At 51.2% G+C, this 21,015-nt stretch overlaps 2 protein-coding genes across 3 annotated transcripts in view; one reads left to right on the plus strand and one right to left on the minus strand.

Moving 5' to 3' along the window:
* The window catches only part of Chka (choline kinase alpha), a 50,030-nt gene extending 41,886 nt beyond the window's left edge, over positions 1–8,144 (plus strand). The window contains exons 7-12 of one of the 2 annotated variants that reach the window (XM_021216095.2): positions 391–449; positions 2,637–2,724; positions 3,429–3,537; positions 5,855–5,961; positions 6,436–6,517; positions 7,120–8,144. In XM_021216095.2, coding sequence (XP_021071754.1) covers positions 391–449; positions 2,637–2,724; positions 3,429–3,537; positions 5,855–5,961; positions 6,436–6,517; positions 7,120–7,179 — 505 coding nt within the window. In that variant the 3' untranslated portion in view covers positions 7,180–8,144. The remainder of the gene's footprint in view (positions 1–390; positions 450–2,636; positions 2,725–3,428; positions 3,538–5,854; positions 5,962–6,435; positions 6,518–7,119) is intronic. The other variant, XM_021216099.1, reaches the window with a different exon arrangement.
* Positions 8,145–9,868: 1,724 nt separating this feature from the next.
* Tcirg1 (T cell immune regulator 1, ATPase H+ transporting V0 subunit a3) lies at positions 9,869–20,589 on the minus strand. Its single transcript, XM_021192903.1, has 20 exons — positions 20,475–20,589; positions 17,702–17,822; positions 17,353–17,431; positions 16,648–16,868; positions 16,467–16,555; positions 16,139–16,265; positions 15,973–16,055; positions 15,722–15,815; positions 15,416–15,628; positions 14,966–15,110; positions 12,691–12,830; positions 12,431–12,588; positions 12,261–12,351; positions 11,587–11,705; positions 11,297–11,510; positions 10,862–10,993; positions 10,627–10,737; positions 10,436–10,553; positions 10,088–10,265; positions 9,869–10,010 (listed from the first exon to the last, which is right to left on the minus strand). The coding sequence occupies exons 2-20, from the start codon at positions 17,816–17,818 to the stop codon at positions 9,932–9,934; spliced, it is 2,508 nt and encodes an 835-aa protein (XP_021048562.1). The 5' UTR covers positions 17,819–17,822; positions 20,475–20,589; the 3' UTR covers positions 9,869–9,931.
* Positions 20,590–21,015: the final 426 nt, after the last annotated feature.

The following is a 21,015-nucleotide window of genomic DNA, read 5'->3' on the forward strand; positions in this document are numbered from 1 at the left end:
GGTGAGGCTGGGTGCAGGTCTGTGTGCTATGCCAGGTGGAAATGGTGCCAAGACCTTTAAGGAACTCTTGCTTTATTAAGATAGAAAGCAATTGTCTAGTTCTGGTACATGCTGTGAAGGAAACCATTCTAGGAGCATCTAAGTCAGTGGTTAGGCTCATGAGGAGCGGCTGTGTTCCAGGAAAGCATGAGCAGAGTGCACAGTAGTCCAGTGGGAAAAGCTTGCAGTGCAGAGGCTGAATGGGTTCTCTGCTGAGACATATAACAAACAACACATGGTTTCCTGGACGTGAATGGGTGTGCTGGGTTGGAATGCAGACTCTGTGCTGGCCACATGAGAGTATGCATGCCCCTTACTGAATTAGATGGGTAACAGGCTTTCTTCTTTCAGGTCATTGCTACAGTATACTAGATCTCCAGTTGTGTTTTGTCATAATGACTGTCAAGAAGGTAAGAATTGCCATTGCATGCTAAAGATGAAGCTTGTGTTATACTTAAAAGACCATTGATGTATGCATGTGAAGCATGCAAGACGACAGCGCAGGTGTACTACGTACATTGAAGTAGGATGCAGCCAGCAAGTGAAGTTTAGCACAGAAATGAGCTAGAATTTTAGACCAAAGAAAACCTTCTTCTGAATAATAGTTAGAAAAGCAAGTTCTCAAAAAATGAGTAAGAATTGCTTATATTTACAATATTAAAAATATATATATATTAGAGAAATCTGGAAAAAATTGTCCTTAAACTAGGAATTGGAATGAAACCACATGTATCTGTTTGTGTATAACTCCTTATGGTAGATAATCCTACTTTAGCCTGCAAAGCAGAAGACCTAGGTTGTGTAGGCTCTATACAACTTACTCAGACCACCTTCTCACAAAATGCCCACACACCACTGAAGACTTGGGCTGTTTAACTTGAAAATTACAGTAAAGTATATTGCTGCTGTTAAGGAATTTTACTGTTTTTTCCTGCATCTCAGTTAGGGTTTTATTGCTGTGAAGAAACCATGACCAAGGCAACTGTTTTTATCTTCTTTAATTTATTTATTCACTGTACATCCTAATATCAGCCCCCCTCCTCCCAGCTCCTGTCCCCATTCCCCCCAAGTCTCCTTCTTTGAAAAGGGAGAAGTACCCTCCACCCCCTCCCAGGTGTCACCCCACCCTGGTACATCAAGTAACTGCAGGACTAGGCATGTCCTCTCCCACTGAGGCCAGAAAAAGCAGCATAGTTAGGGGAGCAAGAGTCACAGGAAGGCAACAGGTTTAGGGATAGCCCCCACTCCAGTTGTTGGGAGACCTGAATGAAGACCAGGTTACATATCTGCTACATATGTGCAGGGGGGCCTAGGTTCAGCCTATGCTTGCTCTTTGGTTGGTGGCTCAGTGCCTAGGAGTCCCCAAGGGTCCAGGTTAGTTGACTGTTGATCTTCCTGTGGAGTCCCTATCCTCTTCAGGTCCCTTAATCCTTCCCCCAACTCGTTCCCAAGACTCCCTTAGTTCCATCTAATGTTTGGTTTCTACCTCTGTTTCCATTGGCTGCTGAATGGATCCTTGAGCTCAGGACCTCTGGAAGAGCAGTCAGTGCTCTTAACCACTGAGCCATCTCTCCAGTTCCTCATAAATAAGCCATTAATTTGAGCTAAAGTACTTTTCCGATTAGCTGATTAGCCCACTAGTGGGGTAGAGCAGGGTATAGAAATCTCTGTAGCCGGGCGTGGTGGCGCACGCCCTTTAATCCCAGCACTCGGGAGGCAGAGACAGGCAGATTTCTGAGTTTGAAGCCAGCCTGGTCTACAGAGTGAGTTCCAGGACAGCCAGGGCTATACAGAGAAACCCTGTCTCAAAAAACCAAAAAACAAAAACAAAAAAAGAAATCTCTGTAACAGCTTTGCCTGTTAGCCACAGCCACATCAGGTCCCGATGGTGATGAAGTGTGCAGATCATCATCACCAGAGAGGAGTCTGGACCAAGTCACTTGTCTGAGTGATGGCCAAGTGTAGAAAAGATAGAAAGGACAGGTTGCATTTATTTTATTATACAATTTTGGGTGCCTTCCTCCTGTTCTTGATTTCATTGTCATTGGAAGCAACAGGAATATGCTGCCAAACCTAGAAACATCTTCTGTCAGAAATCTTGGGGGAGAGTAGCCAGAGCTAGCAAGGTGTGCAGCTCTAGGCCCTCTCACCACCTGCTGGAGGAAACATCAGAAGGCCGTTCATTGTCTCTGGTCTTCTTGGGTTGGATAGCATACAAGGACAATCAGTTGGGCCCCAGTTGGGCAGTTGATGACAGCAACCCAATTCCAAGGCTCTGGGCGATTGAGGTAAGGAAACCAGATGCACTCTAACACACACTCTGTGAAGCTTTTGGAAAGTACTGCTCCAGATAATAGCTGAAGAGGTCTGGCTCTATTCTGTAATATGCAGAGAGCCCAAAGGACAGGGACTAGGAACAGGTGGTCCTGGAGCCCTCCTGCTTAGAGCCAGGACGCTGCCATGACAAAAGTTGTACTCTGTATGCCCATGATGTCTTTAGGACCAAAGCTGAAATCATTTGGGGTGAAAATCACACTCAGCTGCCCAAGGGTTGAGCCTTGTGTTATAAAATGTCTTGTCACCCAAATCTTTTGTAGGTAACATCTTAATGTTGGAAGGCCAGGAAAATTCTGAAAAGCGGAAGCTGATGCTCATTGACTTTGAATACAGCAGTTACAATTACAGGTAATGTGTTATAGTCAATGCCAGTGTCAGTATTATTTCATTATTGTCATACACAGCAAGTATAGGCTCAAACAGCATACTAAGCAAAAAGTTTCCACACCAGAAAGGCAGCTGTTTGTCTCTGAGGCAAGTCAGCACAGCCTTCCCATGTAGCTAGAGCAGGCACTCACAAGCAGTTTAAGTTTGCCACTTCTTGTGGGCTGCCAAGATGGTTCTCCTGACATGAGTGCTGATTGCCACAGAAGCACTGTGCTCGGGTGCCCAAGTAGCCTTCAGGTAGCACCTTTGGTTCTCTGTCTGCTGTGGTTCTGACCATTTAGTATATTTATAAGCCATATGCTTAGATTGGGCAGATCTACTCTGGAATCCTACCGTGGGGATCAGGGATCCCATTTAAGGCTAATTCAGCCACTCAGCTTTTAATATACTTTTTGTATGTATGTATATATGCGCATTACATGTGTGCCTGTGCCTAGTACTGAGGGCCCTTGGAGGCCAGAAGAGGCCATCAGGTCCCCTGGAACTAAAATTAGCAGGCAGTTGTGAGCTGCCTGGCATGGGTCCTCTGCAAGAGCAGCAGCAAGTGCTCGTTCTTCACCGTGGAGCCGGTCCCCAGCCCTCAGTTAGCTTTTCCCTTTCTGCTCAGGAAGCCTGCAGGTCCTGTAGCATGCCTCATTCCTTGCCTGAATTGTCCTCTCTTACAGGGGATTTGACATTGGAAATCATTTCTGTGAATGGATGTATGATTATACCTATGAGAAGTATCCTTTCTTTAGAGCGAACATTCAGAAGTATCCTACCCGAAAACAACAGGTAGGAGAAGTGTTTGTATTGATAAGTTAGCTTTATATAAGCTAGCTTCACACAGTTAGAATTACACACTCATCTTTCTTTCTTAGTTAGTTAGTTAGTTTTCTTTTTCAAGATGAGTTTTTTTTTGTTTTTTCTCTGTGTAGCCTTAACTGTCCTGGAACTCAATCTGTGGACTAGGCCGGTCTCAAACTCAGAGATCCACTTGCTTCTGATTCCTGAGTGCTAGGACTAAAGGCATGCTCCACCAGCCCTGGCACAGGCTTGTTTTTAAAACATACTGTCTTTACTCGTTACAGGAAAAAACAAAAACAAAAACAAAAATATAAACCTGTCTGTGTGGGTCTTTTTCTTGCATGCTAGAATGAGTACTGTGCTGTGCTACTCAGCCGCACCCCGGCCACATATTTAAAAACATTATTTTGCCTGGGCCTACATGACACATGCCTAACTGCTGGGGCTGCTTAGAAGGAAGGAGGGGGGAGGATTTGTGAGCCTGGGCTACACAGCAACATCATGCATCATAGTATTAGGAGGAGTGATGGTGTAGGTTATTCGAAGCCCTTGGTAGCATATAAGAAGCCCTGGGTGCAGGCCAGGCATGGTGGCGCACACCTTTAATCCCAGCCCTTGGGAGATAGAGGCAGGTGGATTTCTGAGTTTGAGGCCAGCCAGGGCTACACAGAGAAAGCCTATCTCGAAAGAAGCCCTGGGTTCAATCCCTAATTAATAAATATAATGGTAATAGTTGAGTTGTGTTTTGTTAACATGTGGATGCACACTGGACGTCTGAGTCAGTCTTTTGTTAACTCCCTGAGCTGTGGACACCTGCTTCAGTCAAAGGAAGGTTAGACCTTCTGTGGTTCCTCCAGGATTTGCCAAAAGCTCCATTTGCTAGGCATTTGGGATAGATTGAACACCCTGCTTTATTTCATGAGCCTGGGTGTATGTAGCTGGAGGAAAAGCTTTGCTGTGAATGATTCCTTTCCAATCCTGAATTTCAAGGAGCTAACTGGTTATGTGGAGAACCATTTCTTGTGGGAATTTCCTCCTGGAGTTTTTTCCTCTCATTTCTCAGCCCATCTCTGAAGCCTGGAAGGAAGGAAGCTCGATGGGCTTTAGTCCTGAAAGTGGTCAGGGCAGGGAGTGAGCAGGGAAAGGCTAAGGAAAGTCAACTGGAATGTCACAGCTGCAGCTTGGTGGCTCAGATGATTCCTCTGAGGACAGGTGTGAACAAGCCACTGCTCTACATCAGTCAGGCAACATCTTGAGTCCATGGAGCCAGGAGCCCATGAAGGAGCTTCAGGAAGTAGACTCTATCCCAGGGTTAGCCCTTCAAATGGGAGCTTGCTCAGATGTCAAATAGTGTCCTCACTCTCTTCTGTCACCATTTAAGGCTGTTGGGGATGAACTTGAATATGTCCAGAGCCAGGCAGCCACGCTTATGTGAGGATCAGGAGGAAGAGGGGATGACAGGTCTGCTTGGGGCATTAGGTCTAGGCTTGGTGGAAGAGAAATTATACCCATAGCGTGGATGGCCCCAGAGTTCAGAGCTGTCAGAATAGCTGGAGGGATTCTCAGCCAGAGGCAGGTGGTGGTGGTAACAGACAGTGCTCAGACTGTAGAACAGTATGCAGGTTTAAGGCAGCTGCTTTCTAGTTATATCTTCTCTGAGCCATTGAGATGATAGTGGGGTTGTCTCTCTCAGTAGGAGAGGGCTTGACCAACATGTGCAGAGCCCTGAATTTGATCCCCCAAATAAATACATAAACACGAAAGGAAAGTTTGTGAGTGTGGGGCTCTGTCAAATATTAGCTCTGTGTATGTTGAGTAATATCGTGCTTGTTTTGTTATCTTTAATCCACTGTAGATACTTTCAAGTGTGTAGCCTTCTGGACTTCTTGTTTTGAGTATTGACATGTGAGAGTGTTTTGTCTGCATGAATGTCAGTTCACCGTGCGTATACAATGCCTGCAGAGATCAGAAGAGGGCATTGGTTCCCCTGAGACTAGAGCTTCAAAAGGTCAAAAGGTTGTAAACCACCTTGTAGAACCAAATCTAGGTCCTTTTAAAGAGTAGCCAGTGGTACTCTCTAGCCCCCCTTGAGTAGTGTTATTTTGTGATGCTCATGTAGAAACTTCTGTATACCCCACATAATGAAAGCTAATGGATAATGGCATGGGCCTTAGGGTCAGAAGCCATCTCGGCCTTGCTGTTCTCTGGCCGCACAAAGGCAGTGGCAGGGTATGATAGGTGTGCGGCTACTGTTGGCAGTGCTTTTAACAGTCATCCATCCTAACATAGTTAATTCTTTTTTAAGCTCCATTTTATTTCCAGTTACTTGACTACATTCCAAAATGATTTTGAAAGCCTCAGTAGTGAAGAGCAGTCCGCTACAAAAGAAGACATGTTGCTTGAAGTCAACAGGTAAGCTTTTTCTTGCTGTGTGTTGGCAAGTATACCCAGTTGCCAGTCAGTAGTGTTTGGTGTGTGTCTTTGCAAAGAGAGGCTGGAAATGGTGATATGGCTCCACTCATCTGCTATTATTTCAACTTTAGCAGGAGCTCTGGAAAGTGTGGGTGACTGTGGGCTAGAGAAGCCTGCTGAGTGCATGGGGCAGGTATTCAGGAGCTACTACTGTCAGCTGGTGGTTCTGTATACTCTTGTAGCAGAGCATGGCCACCCCAATGTCCTGTGTGCCCTGCCAGGCATCTAGGTATATTCACACCAGTAAGTATTTCTGTAGCTGGCCAGAGGTGGAAAGACTCCAGTCCTTTCACATACAGTCCCGCAAAAGGGCTAAGGCAGCACTTGTGGCATAAGACAGATGTCTGATAGCATGGCTGGGGTTCCCTGACTAATCTCAAATGGCTTATGTGCTTCTCACTTTTGTGATTACAGATTTGCCCTTGCTTCTCATTTCCTCTGGGGACTTTGGTCCATTGTACAGGCCAAGATTTCATCCATCGAATTTGGGTACATGGTATGTTTCAGGGGCAATTCTCCCAACTGCAAGGAAGAGCTGTGTGGTGTGTGAGCTTGATTTGGGCATTTGGTGACCTAGTGGTACCAGGGCAGTGTAGCTCTGGAGGCCCTTCTCAATGACGTTACAGTTGCCTCAAGGGCCACAGGGGCTGTCCTTGACATAAGAGACTCTTTCTTGGGACAGGTCCCTCTCATACTAGGATGATTCTCCTTTAGGTGGGAGGTTTGGTAATGATGCCCATGAGGCAAAGACAAGAAACATTTGGATATTTAAAGCAGGTTTTCAAGTCAGCAAGTTGGCTCAGCAGGTGAAGGCTTCTGCCACCAAGCTTTCTGATGAGCAATCTAGTACCCACATGGGGGAAGGAGAACTGTCCCTTGCAAGTTGTCCCTTGACCTCTACACATGCTCTGTGGCACGAGTATGCCCTGACAAATGAAATGTAATTTTAAAAATCTGATTTGACCAGATGATCCTGGCTTCAGATCAAAGACAGCATCAGAGACAGAGGTGTGGGTTTTGCTGGCCTGGTGGCCCGCAGCAGCACTGAAGGCCGTCCGCCTGGCTGCATAGTGAAGTATTCTGTTTGCTCGCTCCCAGGAGTATGCCCAAGCCAGATTCGATGCCTACTTTGACCAGAAGAGGAAGCTTGGGGTGTGAATGGGATTGCTCCACTCCTCACCACTGGACTGCGGGAGGCGGCTGCACCAGGCCCTCAGTGGAGCGCTGCTGTGACCACTGCCCTGGGCAGAAGGCCTGGACGTCTCACTACTGAGCACCGATGTGTATGATACTACAGACTATATTAAAGTGGAGTAACATTTCTTTCATCTTTGTTTACACTCTCACTAGGACTCTGAACCATGATTGGAAGCAGAAATATAGTACGATAGTGCAATCGCTCAGAAGCCGCCTAAATGGAAGGCCTCTGGCTGCATGGCTGCAGCTTTCAGCCACTTAACGGCCCCCGCTGGGCAGAGCAGTACTGTGTGGGTACTCCAAGTGCTGACTTAGGATATTAATGTGCTGCAACACATGTGTGACCAGGCTTTGAAGGTGACAGTCTGACAATGTGTTGGAGACACTTCTGAAGGGCAAGTGAACAGACATACTGTGAAGTGGCTCAACAGGAGGAGCCTGAGTTGTGGGGTCTGTGGATGGGCAACCAGTTGTTTCTGTACAGGGTACACTTGACTGTGGGTATGCATCTGCAGGCAGTAGCTGCAGCCCTCTTGTGCCTGTGTACGCATGACTACATGGGCCAGCACCACTGACTGGCCATAAATTCAGTGTCTCCTAACTGAGTGTGCTTTATAGCTCCAGCTTCCTGGGAGGAGCAGTGGAGCCAGCTTCCTCACCCCTTCTTGCCTTCCCTCTGCCTGGCCTGGAACTTGGGCTTCTGCCCATTGCCCTCTGAAGCTGCTTCCCATCTGATGTCAGTGGGAGACAGCAGCTGTCTGTGGGGTATTGGGGTGCAGGTAGATTAGAGCTGTGAAATCCATGTACATTAATACCCAATGGGATAAACTTAGAATTTTTTTTTACTCTGAACTCTGGTTTGTGCACATATTTCTGCTACCACCGAGGCTGTATTATACAGATAAATAAACAACTTGAAACCCGTTCTCAGACTGTTACCCTTCATATGTCAGTGCCCTGCTCTCTCCATCAGCACACACACGGAACCATGTGACTAGTGCCAGACTGGGCATCCTCTTCACCACACCATACCTCATTCAGTGCAGCATCAAATTTCGGTGCCCCGCTGATCTCCATGGCCCCATATTTGCCACCCTTCCTGACAGACCCTCACTCTGCTGCTCTGCCAGGAGTCAGGCCCAGACAGCAGCAGAGGGAGCTGCAGCTCTTCCTGTTGTTCTGACCAACCAAGCTTCAGCAAGAACACTGCAGCCAGCAGTGTTTTACATAGCCTTTCTTAGAACTCTCCACTGAAAAAGATAGGATGGAAGTGGTGGCCGTGCCTTGCTTGTTCTTGCCCTGTCTCACAGTGGCTCTGCCCCAGATGACGCTCCGCTTGCCTAATTAAATAACGGGCATGATGAGCCCTCATGCTTTTCTTAAGATTTATTATGATTATTATTGTTATTATTATTCGAGACAGGGTTTCCCTGTGTAGCCCTGGCTGTCCTGGAACTCACTCTGTAGACCAGGCTAGCCTCGAACTCAGAAATCTGCCTGCCTCTGCCTCCTAAGTGCTGGGATTAAAGGCTATTTTTATTATTTTTAATTATGTGGTGGGAAGAGGTACATACACATGAGTCCCAGAAGTCCAGGAGTAGGATACCCTGGAACTGGAGTCGCAGGCCATTGAGAACTACCCAGTGAGTGCTAGGAAGCAAACCCAGGTCCTCTGCAAGAGCAGGCCAGGCTCTTTCACTGAGCCGTCTCTCCAGCCCAACTCCTGCTTTTCTACATCTTCCCATATGTGACAGTGCTTTTCCCAAATGACCTTTGTAGCCCCTACTCTACCTGCATGCTGTTATTTCCTGCTCAAATGAGCAGGGATCAGATCCATCTTGGTCTGATCAATCACACCCCGTAAGTGGTGATCACTGCCAGGACAGTGCTTGCTGGTGTTATGGCATGCTGTTCCCATGGCAACTGGAATAGCCAGCCTAGGATGGCAAACTTCAGAGCTAGGGCTGGCCTGCTATGTCCTGGTGATCCTCTACACTCTGCCCAGCTCTGTTATGTTTCTCTTAGCTTAGTCTGCCAAGCATGTGAAAGTGCCTGAAAGACACAAGTATTCCCAGCCCTGTATTCAGAGATCTTCAGCAGGACAGTCCACAGCCCCCCACCCCCAACCTCCCCAGCAGCTTGGCCAGGGCCATTTGGCTCACTATGCACAGAGCAGCTCTGGTCTCAAAGCAGCCTTTGTTGCTGGGGCCTTCAGCTGCAAGAACTACTTTGTAACTTGGAAAAGTTGAGTCTCTGACATGCACTGGCTATGTATATGCCTCTCAGCCAGAGGGAATGAAAGAGGCGACTCCTACCTCAGCCAAACATGGAGGACCTTAAGGACTTCAGGGAATACAGGGACTCAAGTCAAAACCAGTTTGCATACTTGGAAAAATGGGAAGCTCACCCCTCCCACCTGGTTGGAATCCACTCCCACAAAACTAAACTGTTCCTTCTTGGCCCTAGAGCTAACCCTCTTGTTCCCCAAGAGTCTAGAGATGTGCTTATGGGTTATCCCAGCAGTTTCTAAAGGCTTAGATCCTAAACCAGTGCCTCCTATCCTCTAACTCTGCTGAAGGATGGTCCAAATAGATGTCATATTCAGAGTCTAGAGTCTAACCCTGGAACCCCAGAGAGGACAAAGGCAAAGTTCCTGGGCCAGCCAGCTCTTTATTCCTGTCCCACTTTGGAGAAGCAGGGATCGCAGTGGGTGCTAGTCACTGTCCACAGTGAAGGTGAAGGGGCTGAGCTTGTAGCCGGTGCCTGAATAGAACTTGTTCTGGAACTCCACCCTGGGTGTGAGAAAGGGGCAGGTAAGAGGCAATCCACCCATCCCCTCCATGCCCAGGCTCACTACAGGGGTGCTCACCAGTGCAACCGCAGGGCGTGCAGGAAGGCTGAGAGCCCTTCCATCACTAGTAGGATGGCCACAGTCAACACAGCAAAGGCCGCAAACACAGGGACCAGCACCACAGCAGCCACGCCAATCTCTCGGCCCATGCCTAGGCCTATGCGCATCACCATGGCCCACAGGACCTCAGACAGCTCTGCACACAAATAAGGGGCTAGTGAGGTCAAGGGTGGAGGAATGCCTGTCACACCCAGCCCCAACAGCAACCTTGAATCCTTCTTGCCCCTAGAGCTGGTGAGGCACCTCTGTGGGACAGCCCCATTTGACCAGGTAGGATATTGAAGCCCTGAGAAAAAGGTCACTCACGGGCATGGGCCAGGCTCAGGGCCCAGAGACGCAAGTAGGAGGCTGTGTTGGAGATGCAGCCCAGGCAGAACTCAATGGTGTGGATGGCTTGGTGCATGAAGATTTCAGAAGGGACAAACTGCACAGTAAGAGGTCATGAGACAATAGCTAGAGCTGGCAGCCCTCCCCCAACAAAGTACTGTTCCGCCCACCTCAGCTTCTTCACCATCCCCTGGGCTCCCAGCCTTCTCCTCATCAGGGCTCCAGCTGTTCTCCAAGGTGGAAGCATCAGGGGAAGCCAGAAGCTTGTCAGCGTCCTCATCCTGAGAAGAGAGCATCAACAGCTCCAGCCCCTGGAGTAGCCCGCGCCACCTACCCTGTGGCACAGCCTGTAGGGAAGCAAAGGTCACTCCTCATGCAGCCTTCCTTCCCTGTAATCCTGTCTACCTGCCGGCCTGCTGGCCTTCTGTGAGTGTTTCTTCTTTGGCGGTGCTGGCGCAGCAGGTACAAGGGTGTGCCCAGCAGCAGGATAGGAACGGTGGCCAAAGCCAGGACCACCAGCACGTACTGTACCACTTCCTGAGGGCAAAAAGGGCAAGGCAACCATGCACAATGCATGGGACCAGTCACTTGGTGTGGTCATATTGATTGTCGGAAACTGTAGTTCCTCCCCCAGGGACACTAACAAGGACCTCTTAAGGAAGGACTTCAGGTTCTCAACACCTGAGACCCAAACTTTAGTCCATTGGCTCTGACATCACTGTCTGGCGGTATTCCAGCCCACAACCCATGTCTCAGATGGCCCTGCAGCTCCTGGTGACCCAGTGACTGAACTAGAGGGTCCCCAGTGAAAAAGTCAGCCATCCTCTGTAGCTGGCCTACCTGCCCATGGAAGAGCAGATGATTGGTGGGGTTTTGAGAGAAGAGGAACATATTGATGAAGTGAATCAGGATACTGGGGGCTGAGGAGGCGCTGGCAGCTGAGACATTCACCCACTTGTAGACAATGAGGAACACAAGGTAGCCAAAGAGGCCCAGCAGGAAGATGAGCTCAGGCAAGGTCTCCAGCAGTAGCCGGTGGGCCTGGCCAAAGTGCCTGTGGGAACAGACAGGTCAGAGCACCCTGGACCCACAAGGAAACTGCCCACACCCACTGGCAACCCTTAGCTCACATGTGGTTGAAGATGCTGAGGAACACCCCAAAGGCCATGTGCGTGACCCCGAGGATGACAGACATCTTCATCTTGAAGGAGTTGAGAAAGCTCAGGTGGTTGGTGGCCAGGCTCCAGATCTGGGGTAGTGGGAGAGTTGAACACACAGGGACACTATGAACCCCACACCCCCTCCCATGTTTCTCTCATCCCCTAGCTCCCTGACAAACCCAATCCCAGCAACTTAGTCACTAGTTCTAAGGGACTACTGACTAGGGTAGCTCGGCTGGGTAACTCAGGCACCCAGGCCTCGGCTTCACTCTCATCTGTTCAATAGGGTGATGCTAATATGGACCAGTTGCTTCACACATAGTGGGCTGCCATTCTGTTCTAGGTGTTGGTTGGTTGGCTTGTTTTGAGATGGTTTTATGTAACTCGGGCAGGCCTTGAACTCTTCTATGCAGCCAAGGATGCACTTGAACTCTGATCCTTCTGCCTCCCATCACCCAAGTGTCTGAGTTATACTTGTGTCCCACTCCACTATTTTTACAGGCCTCTCTGCTTGTGTACCAGGCCTGGCACCCAGGAAGTGCACAGTGCCTACTGTCAAAGGGGAATAGTTAACAGATGGAGCTGTGGAGCCCTGGCCAGCCTTCCCAACTGCCTCCTTCCCATGCACCAGTATGCCCACTTACCGGGTCAATGCCAAAGGGATAAGGTCCGAGGAAGACACCAGTGATGTTAGGGTTCAGGGTGAGCATGGGGTGCTCAGACAGATACTCATCACTGCAGTAAAAATAGATAATGTCAGAGCTGCACAGTGGACCAGGGGCCCTGGGCGGGTAGGGAGGGATAGAGGTCGTACCTCCAGCCTGACTGGTTGGCCATGGCAGCCACACTCCAGCCTGAGGGGAAAATAGTGGTGGCTCGGCTGAAGCACTCATTGTAGATAAAGCCAGTGTAGACAGAGAACAGACCCATGAGCAGGAGAAGGTAGCGACCCCCGAAGAAGGTCTGCCAGATCTGGGGATTCAGGGGGAGATGGTGTGCTGTTTAGCTCAGCTAAAGAGGCTGCTCCACTCGTGCCCTATCTCTTATCCCTTGTCAGGTATGGATGGTTCCTACCTCGTTTTGTGCAGCCTTAACAGCTGGTTGGTTCTCAGCGAGGACCATGGCCAGGGCAAAGAGAAACATGAGCAGTCCGTGCCCCACATCGCCAAACATCACAGCGAAGAGAAAGGGGAATGTGATGATGGTGTAGGGAGCTGTAGGCAGAGAGGATACAGTCAGGCAGGTCCCTGTGGGAGACTGAGTATCGCTTCCTTGTCTGAGTTGCCACAGAGACCTCTCAGGACCAGCCAAGAGAGAGTTTATGAGGCAGGGACCACTTGGCACTTTTCAGAGCCTACAACTATCAATCTATGCCACCCAAGGCTTGTTATTTAAATTTCCTGAGCCTATTTATTCATTTGTAAAATGGAGATCTCAGTGCTACCTCACAGGGTTATTATAAATGAGTGCCACAAGCAGGCCTGGCAGAGGCCAGGCTGTGGACATAGGTTTAGCAGTTCTAGCTGTCAGGTTTGTTTGTTTGTTTGATACAGTTTCTCTGTGTGGCCCTGGCTGTCCTGGAACTCACTTTGTAGACCAGGCTGGCCTTGAACTCAGAAATCTGCTTGCCTCTGCCTCCCAAGTGCTAGGATTAAAGGTAGGCACCACCACTACCCGGCTAGCTGTCAGTTATTTAAAGATAGGGCAGCTACAGAGTGGTCCAGGATGGTCCTGAACTCCTGAAATGATCCTCCTGACTGTTTTTGTTTTATTTGTGTGTGCACATGAGCATGTAGATCAGAGACAACAGTGGGTCACTCCTCCATTTAGAGACAGTGCTTATCGTTAGCCCGGAACCTCACTGGAAAGGAGCTGCCTGGTTCTAGCCCACATCTTACCTCCACTGGAATTACAACCACGCACTGCTGAACCTACATGGGCTTTGGAGCTCCCCACTCAGGTCTTCAGGCTCTACTGGCCTAGCCTGCTCCCTAGCTGTTACTCAGTGGGTGGTTGTTGTTGTTGTTGTTGTCTGAATAACATTTACTTGCTAATTTACTGAGAGGAAGGTATGCATGTGTGCAGCTCAAAGGATTACCTGTAGGAGTTGGTGCTACTCCTATATAGGCCCTGGAAATTGAGCTCAGGCTATCAGAATTATTCACACGCTTTTATTCAATAACCATTTCTCTGGCCCTGAGTGTTATGTTTAAGATCTATAAGCCTGGCATGATGGTTCATATCTGTTATTCTAGAACTCAGGAAGCCACGGCAGGAGGATTACCATGAACTCAAGATCAACCTGGGCTACACTGTGACACCCTGTCTCAATCCAGGGGTAACTGCACCTTTAATCCCAGCACTCAAGATGTAGAGACAGGTGGATAACTGTGTTCCAGGCCAGCCTGAGTTCCAGGACTGACAGGACTACACACAGAGATCCTGTCTCAAAAGACCAAGAGCAAAATATGGAAAAGAAAGAAATAAAAAAAGAAAGACAGTCTCAAAACTACAAAACAACCCCCCCACACACACACGCACACACGCACACACGCACACACGCACACGCAAAAGAGGAGCTGGAGAGTACATGGGCTCAGATTGATCTTGCCTATCACAAAGGCCTCATGACTTCACTGCAAGCACTTTACCCACTGAGCCTTGAACTTTCTATGTAGCTGAAGATGCCTGATTTCTTGATCCCCTTGCCTCCATCTCCCAAGTGCTAGGATTATAGACTTAACCACCATGCTCAGTTTCTGCTGAAGACTGAACCTAGGACTTCATGAATCCACGAGGCAGGTGCTTTATCAACTGAGCCACATCCTCAACCCTATTCATTCCAACTTCATAAAAACAACAATACCTACAATGACACCTATAACAAACAACATTGCAGTGTGGCCAAGTAAGTCAAAATTATAGGCTGCTCTGGGGCCCTATAACAACCGCTAGCTTTCCTAACACTCAGGTTTGTACTATTACTCCCATTTTACAGACCAGGAGAAATGTGACCCACAGAAGCTAAGAAACTCATCAAAACAAGTGAGCTGGACTTTAAGCCACTACCAAATCTGTTTTCTGAACTGTTCCAAGTTGGTTCCCTGTGGATTTAACAGCTGAGACAAGTGTAAAATCCCAACTGGGACTAGGGTAACCAACAGCCTCCCTGGAGATTGAATTGGGGACTATGCCTCTGTTACAAAAGGATGGGGTGGACCCAGCTCCTACCCCACTCAAAGTTTGCACCCCAAAGGCAAGGGCCTAACTCCTACCTACCCCTCTCAAGGTTTATACCCAAACAGAGGATGGGAGGGATGACCCCCATTGAGGGAGCAGTGGATCTTACCAGGGTTAACTTCCCTGTAGCGGCCCACACCATAGGCATCCACAATGTGCTGGAAGCTGGAGGTGAAGCGGTTGGTCCTGATGAGGGTTGGAGGCATGTCCTGGCAGGGGATGCGGTGAGCGACAGCACTCACTCCTTCCTCACTCTGGGGTACCCAGGCAGAGAGACAGAAGCTGATGCCTTGGGGCCTGTAGCAACCCCACCCCCCACCCCAACCCCACCCCTGCTCCCAGGCCCAACTGAGATGTGGACTGTAATTTCTGGGTTGAGGGTGGGGTGGGATGGCATGGGGGAAGTTGGTCAGCCCCATCCTACCCAAAATGCCCTGGAGGAGGAGGCTCCTAGGAAATGATGCCCTCAATCCCAGAGCAAAGGAAGCTTAAGGAGAGACTGGAAGCAGAAGGAGGAAAGGCAGGGAGGGAGCGAGCCTCTGGCAGCCTGGATGCTCACTGAACCGCTCTGCAGCGCCTGCTGTACAGTGGGCAGGTCCCTCGTGGCACACCAGACCTCCGCGATGAGGCACTTGTGTGTGGTGTTCACACTGCACTGGTTGAGGGTCAGATACACGGCCTTCATCTTGTGGATCTGCACCTGCCATGGGGGCAGCAGCTGCTGCACCCGGCCCAACACCTGGCTCAGGAACCGGTCTGTCTCCCCCAGGATCTGGGGACCAAAAAAAAAAAAAAGGGGGTAATCAGAAAAGGCGAAGGAGCTCAGTGAGGGAGCTGGCAGGGGTCAGGTCACAGGGGCGCTCACCTCCTGAAGCTCCTGGCTTTGCTGCTGCAGCTGCTGCAAGGTCCTGAGCCGGGCTTCCTCCTGCTCCAGGTATGGGAAGACATGACAGTGGAAGCTGGGGAAGAGATGGGGTAGTGGGGGTCGGCGGAAGTCACCGGGCAGAGCTGGGGGCAGGACAAACTTGGCTAAAGGTGTTATCCAGGGCCTGGGCCACACAGGACCAGTCAGCTGGACACCTGCCGCAGCCGAGTGACCATGTACTCGTGGCTCACCAGTCTGTGATCTTTCGGATCTTTTGTCCAATCTGCTCACCCCAGTAGGAAATGACAAAGGTCATCCAAGTTGCAGGCTCACCCTGCAAAAGAAAGCCAGGTTTGGTTAATCTCTGGAACCCTGGCTCCTCCCAGACTGCCCCCACCCTGGCCCCTGCCAGCTCACAGTCACTGGGTCCTCCAGCTGCCCCTCAGTCTCCCGAAAGCTGGCAATGAGGAAGCCGCGGCAAGCTCTCCACAGCAGGCGCTCCAGGGCCGCAGCCTTGTAGGGCTCCACAGCACCTGCCACAAAACTGCCAGCAGGGCTGGAGGCAGGCTGCAGCCTCCTCCCAACCCACCTCGGCAGGAAGCACCGGTGGGGAACCCCCCACAACACACACACACATACACACACACACACACACACAACATACAAACTCAGGGGCCATCAGGTTCCCTTCTTTGGCCAGTGCCTTAAGGCTGTCCAGAAAAGACAAACTACTACCCTGACTCACTTGACCTTCAGGTCTGCATGTGGCCCCCGGGGGGCTGGAAGCAGGGGTGTTGTCTCAGAAAAGGGTCCCTCAGTATGGTCAGCTGCCATCTAGGCACCAAGAGACATTGTGAGCCCCAGACTAGGTTGGGCCTGGCATATATGTATGTCCAATTCCCATCCCTGCCCTGGCTGGGGCTGACCGGCGGGCTGTGGTTCTGGCCCAGCACCGCCGAGTGGAGCCGCAGCTGGTGCAGCTGGGCCCGCAGTGCCTGCTGGTTGCCTCGAACATCCCGAAGCTCCTGGGCCAAGCGATCTGTTTCCTCCTGGATGCGCAGCAGGTCTCGGGGAGGTGGTGCTGGCAGTGTCCCCTCAGGTGGGGCCAGTGTCAGACCTGCCCGCTGCACTTCTTCCCGCAAGAAGGCTAGACACAGAAAGGGACGGTGGGGTTAAGGAAAGCCACACAGGGTTATGCCAGCTCATGTCTACTGTTAGCCACGGGCTGCAGACATGTAAGGAGATCCCTAATGCGCATCAAAGGCCATGACTAATCTGCTGAGTCAGATCTCCAGAAAAATCCCGGGCTAAACTGTTTAGAAGCAGAAGCTCTGTTCCCCCTGTTCTGCCCTCATCTCTGACCTAAGAATGGGCTTTCCAGCCCTCCACCCCAGCGTCTGCCCACCCCAGTCCTTCTAGGCAGAAAGCTTGAGCTGTGGCTCATACTCCAAGGCAGCCCTACCTTCTGTCCTTGGCTCCACCCACCAAGAGCCAAGGGCGGTCCGGCAGAAGCCAGCAGCCCTGCCCACACCTCCCTTCTCTGCCTTCCACCAGGGTAACTGGGGCACTTCCCTTCAGACCAAGCTTGCCTAGCGCTACTTCCATGGGACGTGAGTCTGGGTCCAACTTACTGAAGGTCTTCTCCAGCTCCTCGCAGCGCCGGACATCTACCACGAAGCGTCTCTGGAAGGCACTCACGGATTCGTTGAGCTGTGATGGATACATAAACGGGTCAGAATCTCTGGGAGGAGACCAGGAGGTCACCGCTCTGGGATCCAGGTCTGAGGCACCTCCTCCAAAAAGTTGCTGGGTGCCCAATTACCCTGAACTGACTAGCTGGAGCAGACTCAACCCCGAGCCAGAGAAGGCATGAGTTGTGCTGGAAGGGAGGGCTGGGATGCTCCTGCGGTGGGCCAGGGGTAATCACGTGACCTTTCCTGATGTGGGTACCCGCCCAGGGCTCTGTCCCACCCCACTTACATCTCTGAACTCCACGAGGCCCAGCTCACCCAGCTGGCTCACACAGTTGTAAGCAGACGCTGTGGGCAACAGGAGCTGGACCAAGGCCACCTCTTCACTCCGGAACATGGAGCCCATGATCCTTTGAGCAGGCAAAAAAAGGTTGGTTAGGAGCTAGTTCCAGGCAGGCATCCATACACCTGTTCCCATTCACCGGACAGATGGGAAAACTGAGGCCTGGAAAGAAGCAATGGGTAGCGAGGTTAACAGAAAGTCAGTAGCAAGAGAAAGCATGGGCCGGGTGTGGTGGCGCACGCCTTTAATCCCAGCACGTGGGAGCCAGGAGGAGGCAGATTTCTTTTTTCTTTTCTTTTCTTTTCTTTTCTTTTTTTTTTGTTTGTTTGTTTGTTTGTTTGTTTTTCGAGACAGGGTTTCTCTGTGTAGCCCTGGCTGTCCTGGAACTCACTCTGTAGACCAGGCTGGCCTCGAACTCAAGAGATCAGCCTGCCTCTGCCTCCCAAGTGCTGGGAAGCAGGCAGGCAGAGTTCTAAGTTCGAGGCCAGCTGGTCTACAGAGTGAGTTCCAGGACAACCGGGGCTACACAGAGAAACCCTGTCTCGAACCACGCCCCGCCTCCCCCCCCCCCAAAGAAAGCATGGAGCATCCCAATGACCCCAAAGCCTACCACCATCGGCTGTCTTTAAGCTGGCCTTCCTTCTGCTGCCTTGCTGCTCAAGTCTAGCCCAGCAGCTCCCAGCACTGGATCACCTCTCTGCCTCCCCCCCCCCACACCCCCCGACTTGAGACCCAGCTTAGCCCTGGGACCCTAGGCTGTGACAACTGACACCAAATGCCTCTGAGTTGTCTAGCCTGCTTCCTTAGACATGCAGAGGGCGGGGATGGAACTCCCTCTAAGTTCCCAGGGGCTGAAATCCTGAAGGGGAGGATTGGCTGGGGGTTAGGGCTGCCCGCAGCATTGCCTGTGGGGCTGGGGAAAGTCTCGGTGTTGAAACCTGGAAAGCGAAACCGTGAAACAATGGGCGGGAAGCCCTGGTGGCCTCCCTCCAAACCCAGCAGGCACAGACACTTCCTGGCTGGAAATCGGACTCTTCAACTGCCCTGCAGATGCCCAGCCAAAAGCCAACACTCTCCCCGGGGCCACTGCCTGCTCCTCGGTAGCTACTGCACTTCAGGTCCAGGGTCCTGGGGACACCTTTTCCTCAGCTCTTAAACTGGCGTTGAGGACTGGGGGACACAAGTGGGGACACACATTGAGAGGAACTTCAGATACTAATGGGCCAGCTTGCTGCCTGGGTCTGCCCAACAGACCACTTCCTCCCTAGGCCTGGTTTACTTAAGGGAAAACCATAGTCCTGTCCCCAACTTGGGAAAGGAAAGAATTCAGAGCGTAGATCTTCAGAAGAGCCAAGCCCTGCACAGGCAGGGGTGAGCAGGGAGGGCTGGGTGCACAGGGACAGGGACTAAATCTCTAGGGTCCTCCCCAAATTGTAACCAGCTGTGTGACACTGGGTAAGTCACTTGCCCTCCCTGGGCCTGTTTCCTCTTTGATTGAATAAGACTTGGCCACCCCTGGCAGGAAAGATGTGAGCGAGGAGGTGAACAAAAGATCAGAACCCCCACATCTTACTTCTGTAACACCCCTCCCCCCACTGCCTAGTGGACACTCCAGCCTTACCAGATTTTTTTGTTTGTCTGTTTTTTCAAGACAGGGTTTCTCTGTGTAGCCTTGGCTGTCTTGGAACTCACTTTGTAGACCAGGCTGGCCTTGAACTCAAGAGATCAGCCTGCCTCTGCCTCCTGAGGGCTGGGACTAAAGGTGTGTGCCACCACCGCTCCTCCTATCCCGGCCTTAACTTATAAATAGGCCAGCCCAGGTGGAGTAAGATGAAGTCTAAGGTCACACGGCCAACTGGAACCACACCACAGAGGGGTCTGTCCCAGACAGAGGGACGATGCTCTGACCTGGCATGCCCTGCTTAGTCCCAGCACCATAACCACCAGCACTGGGGTGTTCCAGCCAAGGGATGCTAGCCATGTAAATGCAAGACAAATGAAAGTTCCCCCATGTTCCTGCAGACAGTCCACATTAAGCACCTCGATTTTGTTACTAGGTCCTGTCTCCTGCAATCACCGGGACATCTGCGAGCTAGATCCACACACACCAATCGTGATCTGGCCTTCCCCTGAGGCCCTGATGTTCTGCCTTACTCTTTTTTTTTTTCAAGACAGGGTTTCCCTGTGTAGCCCTGGCTGTCCTGGAACTCACTCTGTAGACCAGGCTGGCCTCGAACTCAGAAATCCGCCTGCCTCTGCCTCCCGAGTGCTGGGATTAAAGGTGTGTGCCACCACGCCCGGCTTTCTGCCTTACTCTTGCACCCGCTTTCCTAGTCTTCCTTAGACCCCTGCCTTTTCTCCCAGCCCCTGCTCTTTGGAGGATGAGGAGAGGGGCTGGATTCTGCCTTGAGCCCGGTCACTTCCTAGTAGGATGGCCTCCGTTTCCTCATCTGTAGAATGGGTCCCTCCTTCAAAGCCAGACGCAGCAGGGGCCTCCATGAGCTCAGGCTTGATGAGGTGGGCTCTGAAGTTGCCCGGAGCTAGCAATCTATCCTCTGCTTCTCCTTGCGGCCTGCTTGCATCCCAGACAGCCTGACACGGTCGCGTGGCCTCTGAGTTGCCTCCACCCGGAGTCGGGCGAGGCGCCTGAACCCTTGTCCAGGCGGGGGAAGCAGTTGGTAGGCAGGGCTAGAGCTCCTCAGCTTAGCAGGACACTCACCCAGGTGGACTCTTCGCTCAACTCCAGCTTAAGATCTGAGCCCGCCCGCCGACCAGTGCAGCTCGCTCCAGCTTCGAAATACCGGAGTGGGCGTGGCCTGTGACGGCCTGCCCACTGCCCGCCCTGTCCCGCCCTCGCTGAGTTCGGGCGCGGGGTGGGGGTGGGGTGGGGGTGAGGGCGGTGTCTGAAATGGTTCTGGACGTCCCGGAATCGTTTAATCCCGGGAATCGGGAGATAACCGACACCCGGGATGCCAGGTAGGACCTTAAGAATAGGTCACCGGCACCTTCCTAGTACCTACAATCTGCTTCAAGCTGCTTCGCTATTGTGCAAGATCTGCTGCTACCCAACTCACCCAGCTCAGACCATGCTGGGTAAGGGTGGTCCCTCTCCACTGGCAGCAGGGTGTTGGTTGGGCCAGTCTCTGTGGAGGAACTTGACCCAGGAGCCTGGAGATTCTCCAGAAGTGCCTCAACCTCCTTCCTAGCCCTTGAGGTCTGGAAACTGGGATTCAAGACCATTCAGCTGCCTGCACTTTGGA

The sequence above is a fragment of the Mus pahari genome, chromosome 1 (genome assembly GCF_900095145.1).
Source record: "Mus pahari chromosome 1, PAHARI_EIJ_v1.1, whole genome shotgun sequence".
Lineage (NCBI taxonomy): Eukaryota > Metazoa > Chordata > Mammalia > Rodentia > Muridae > Mus > Mus pahari.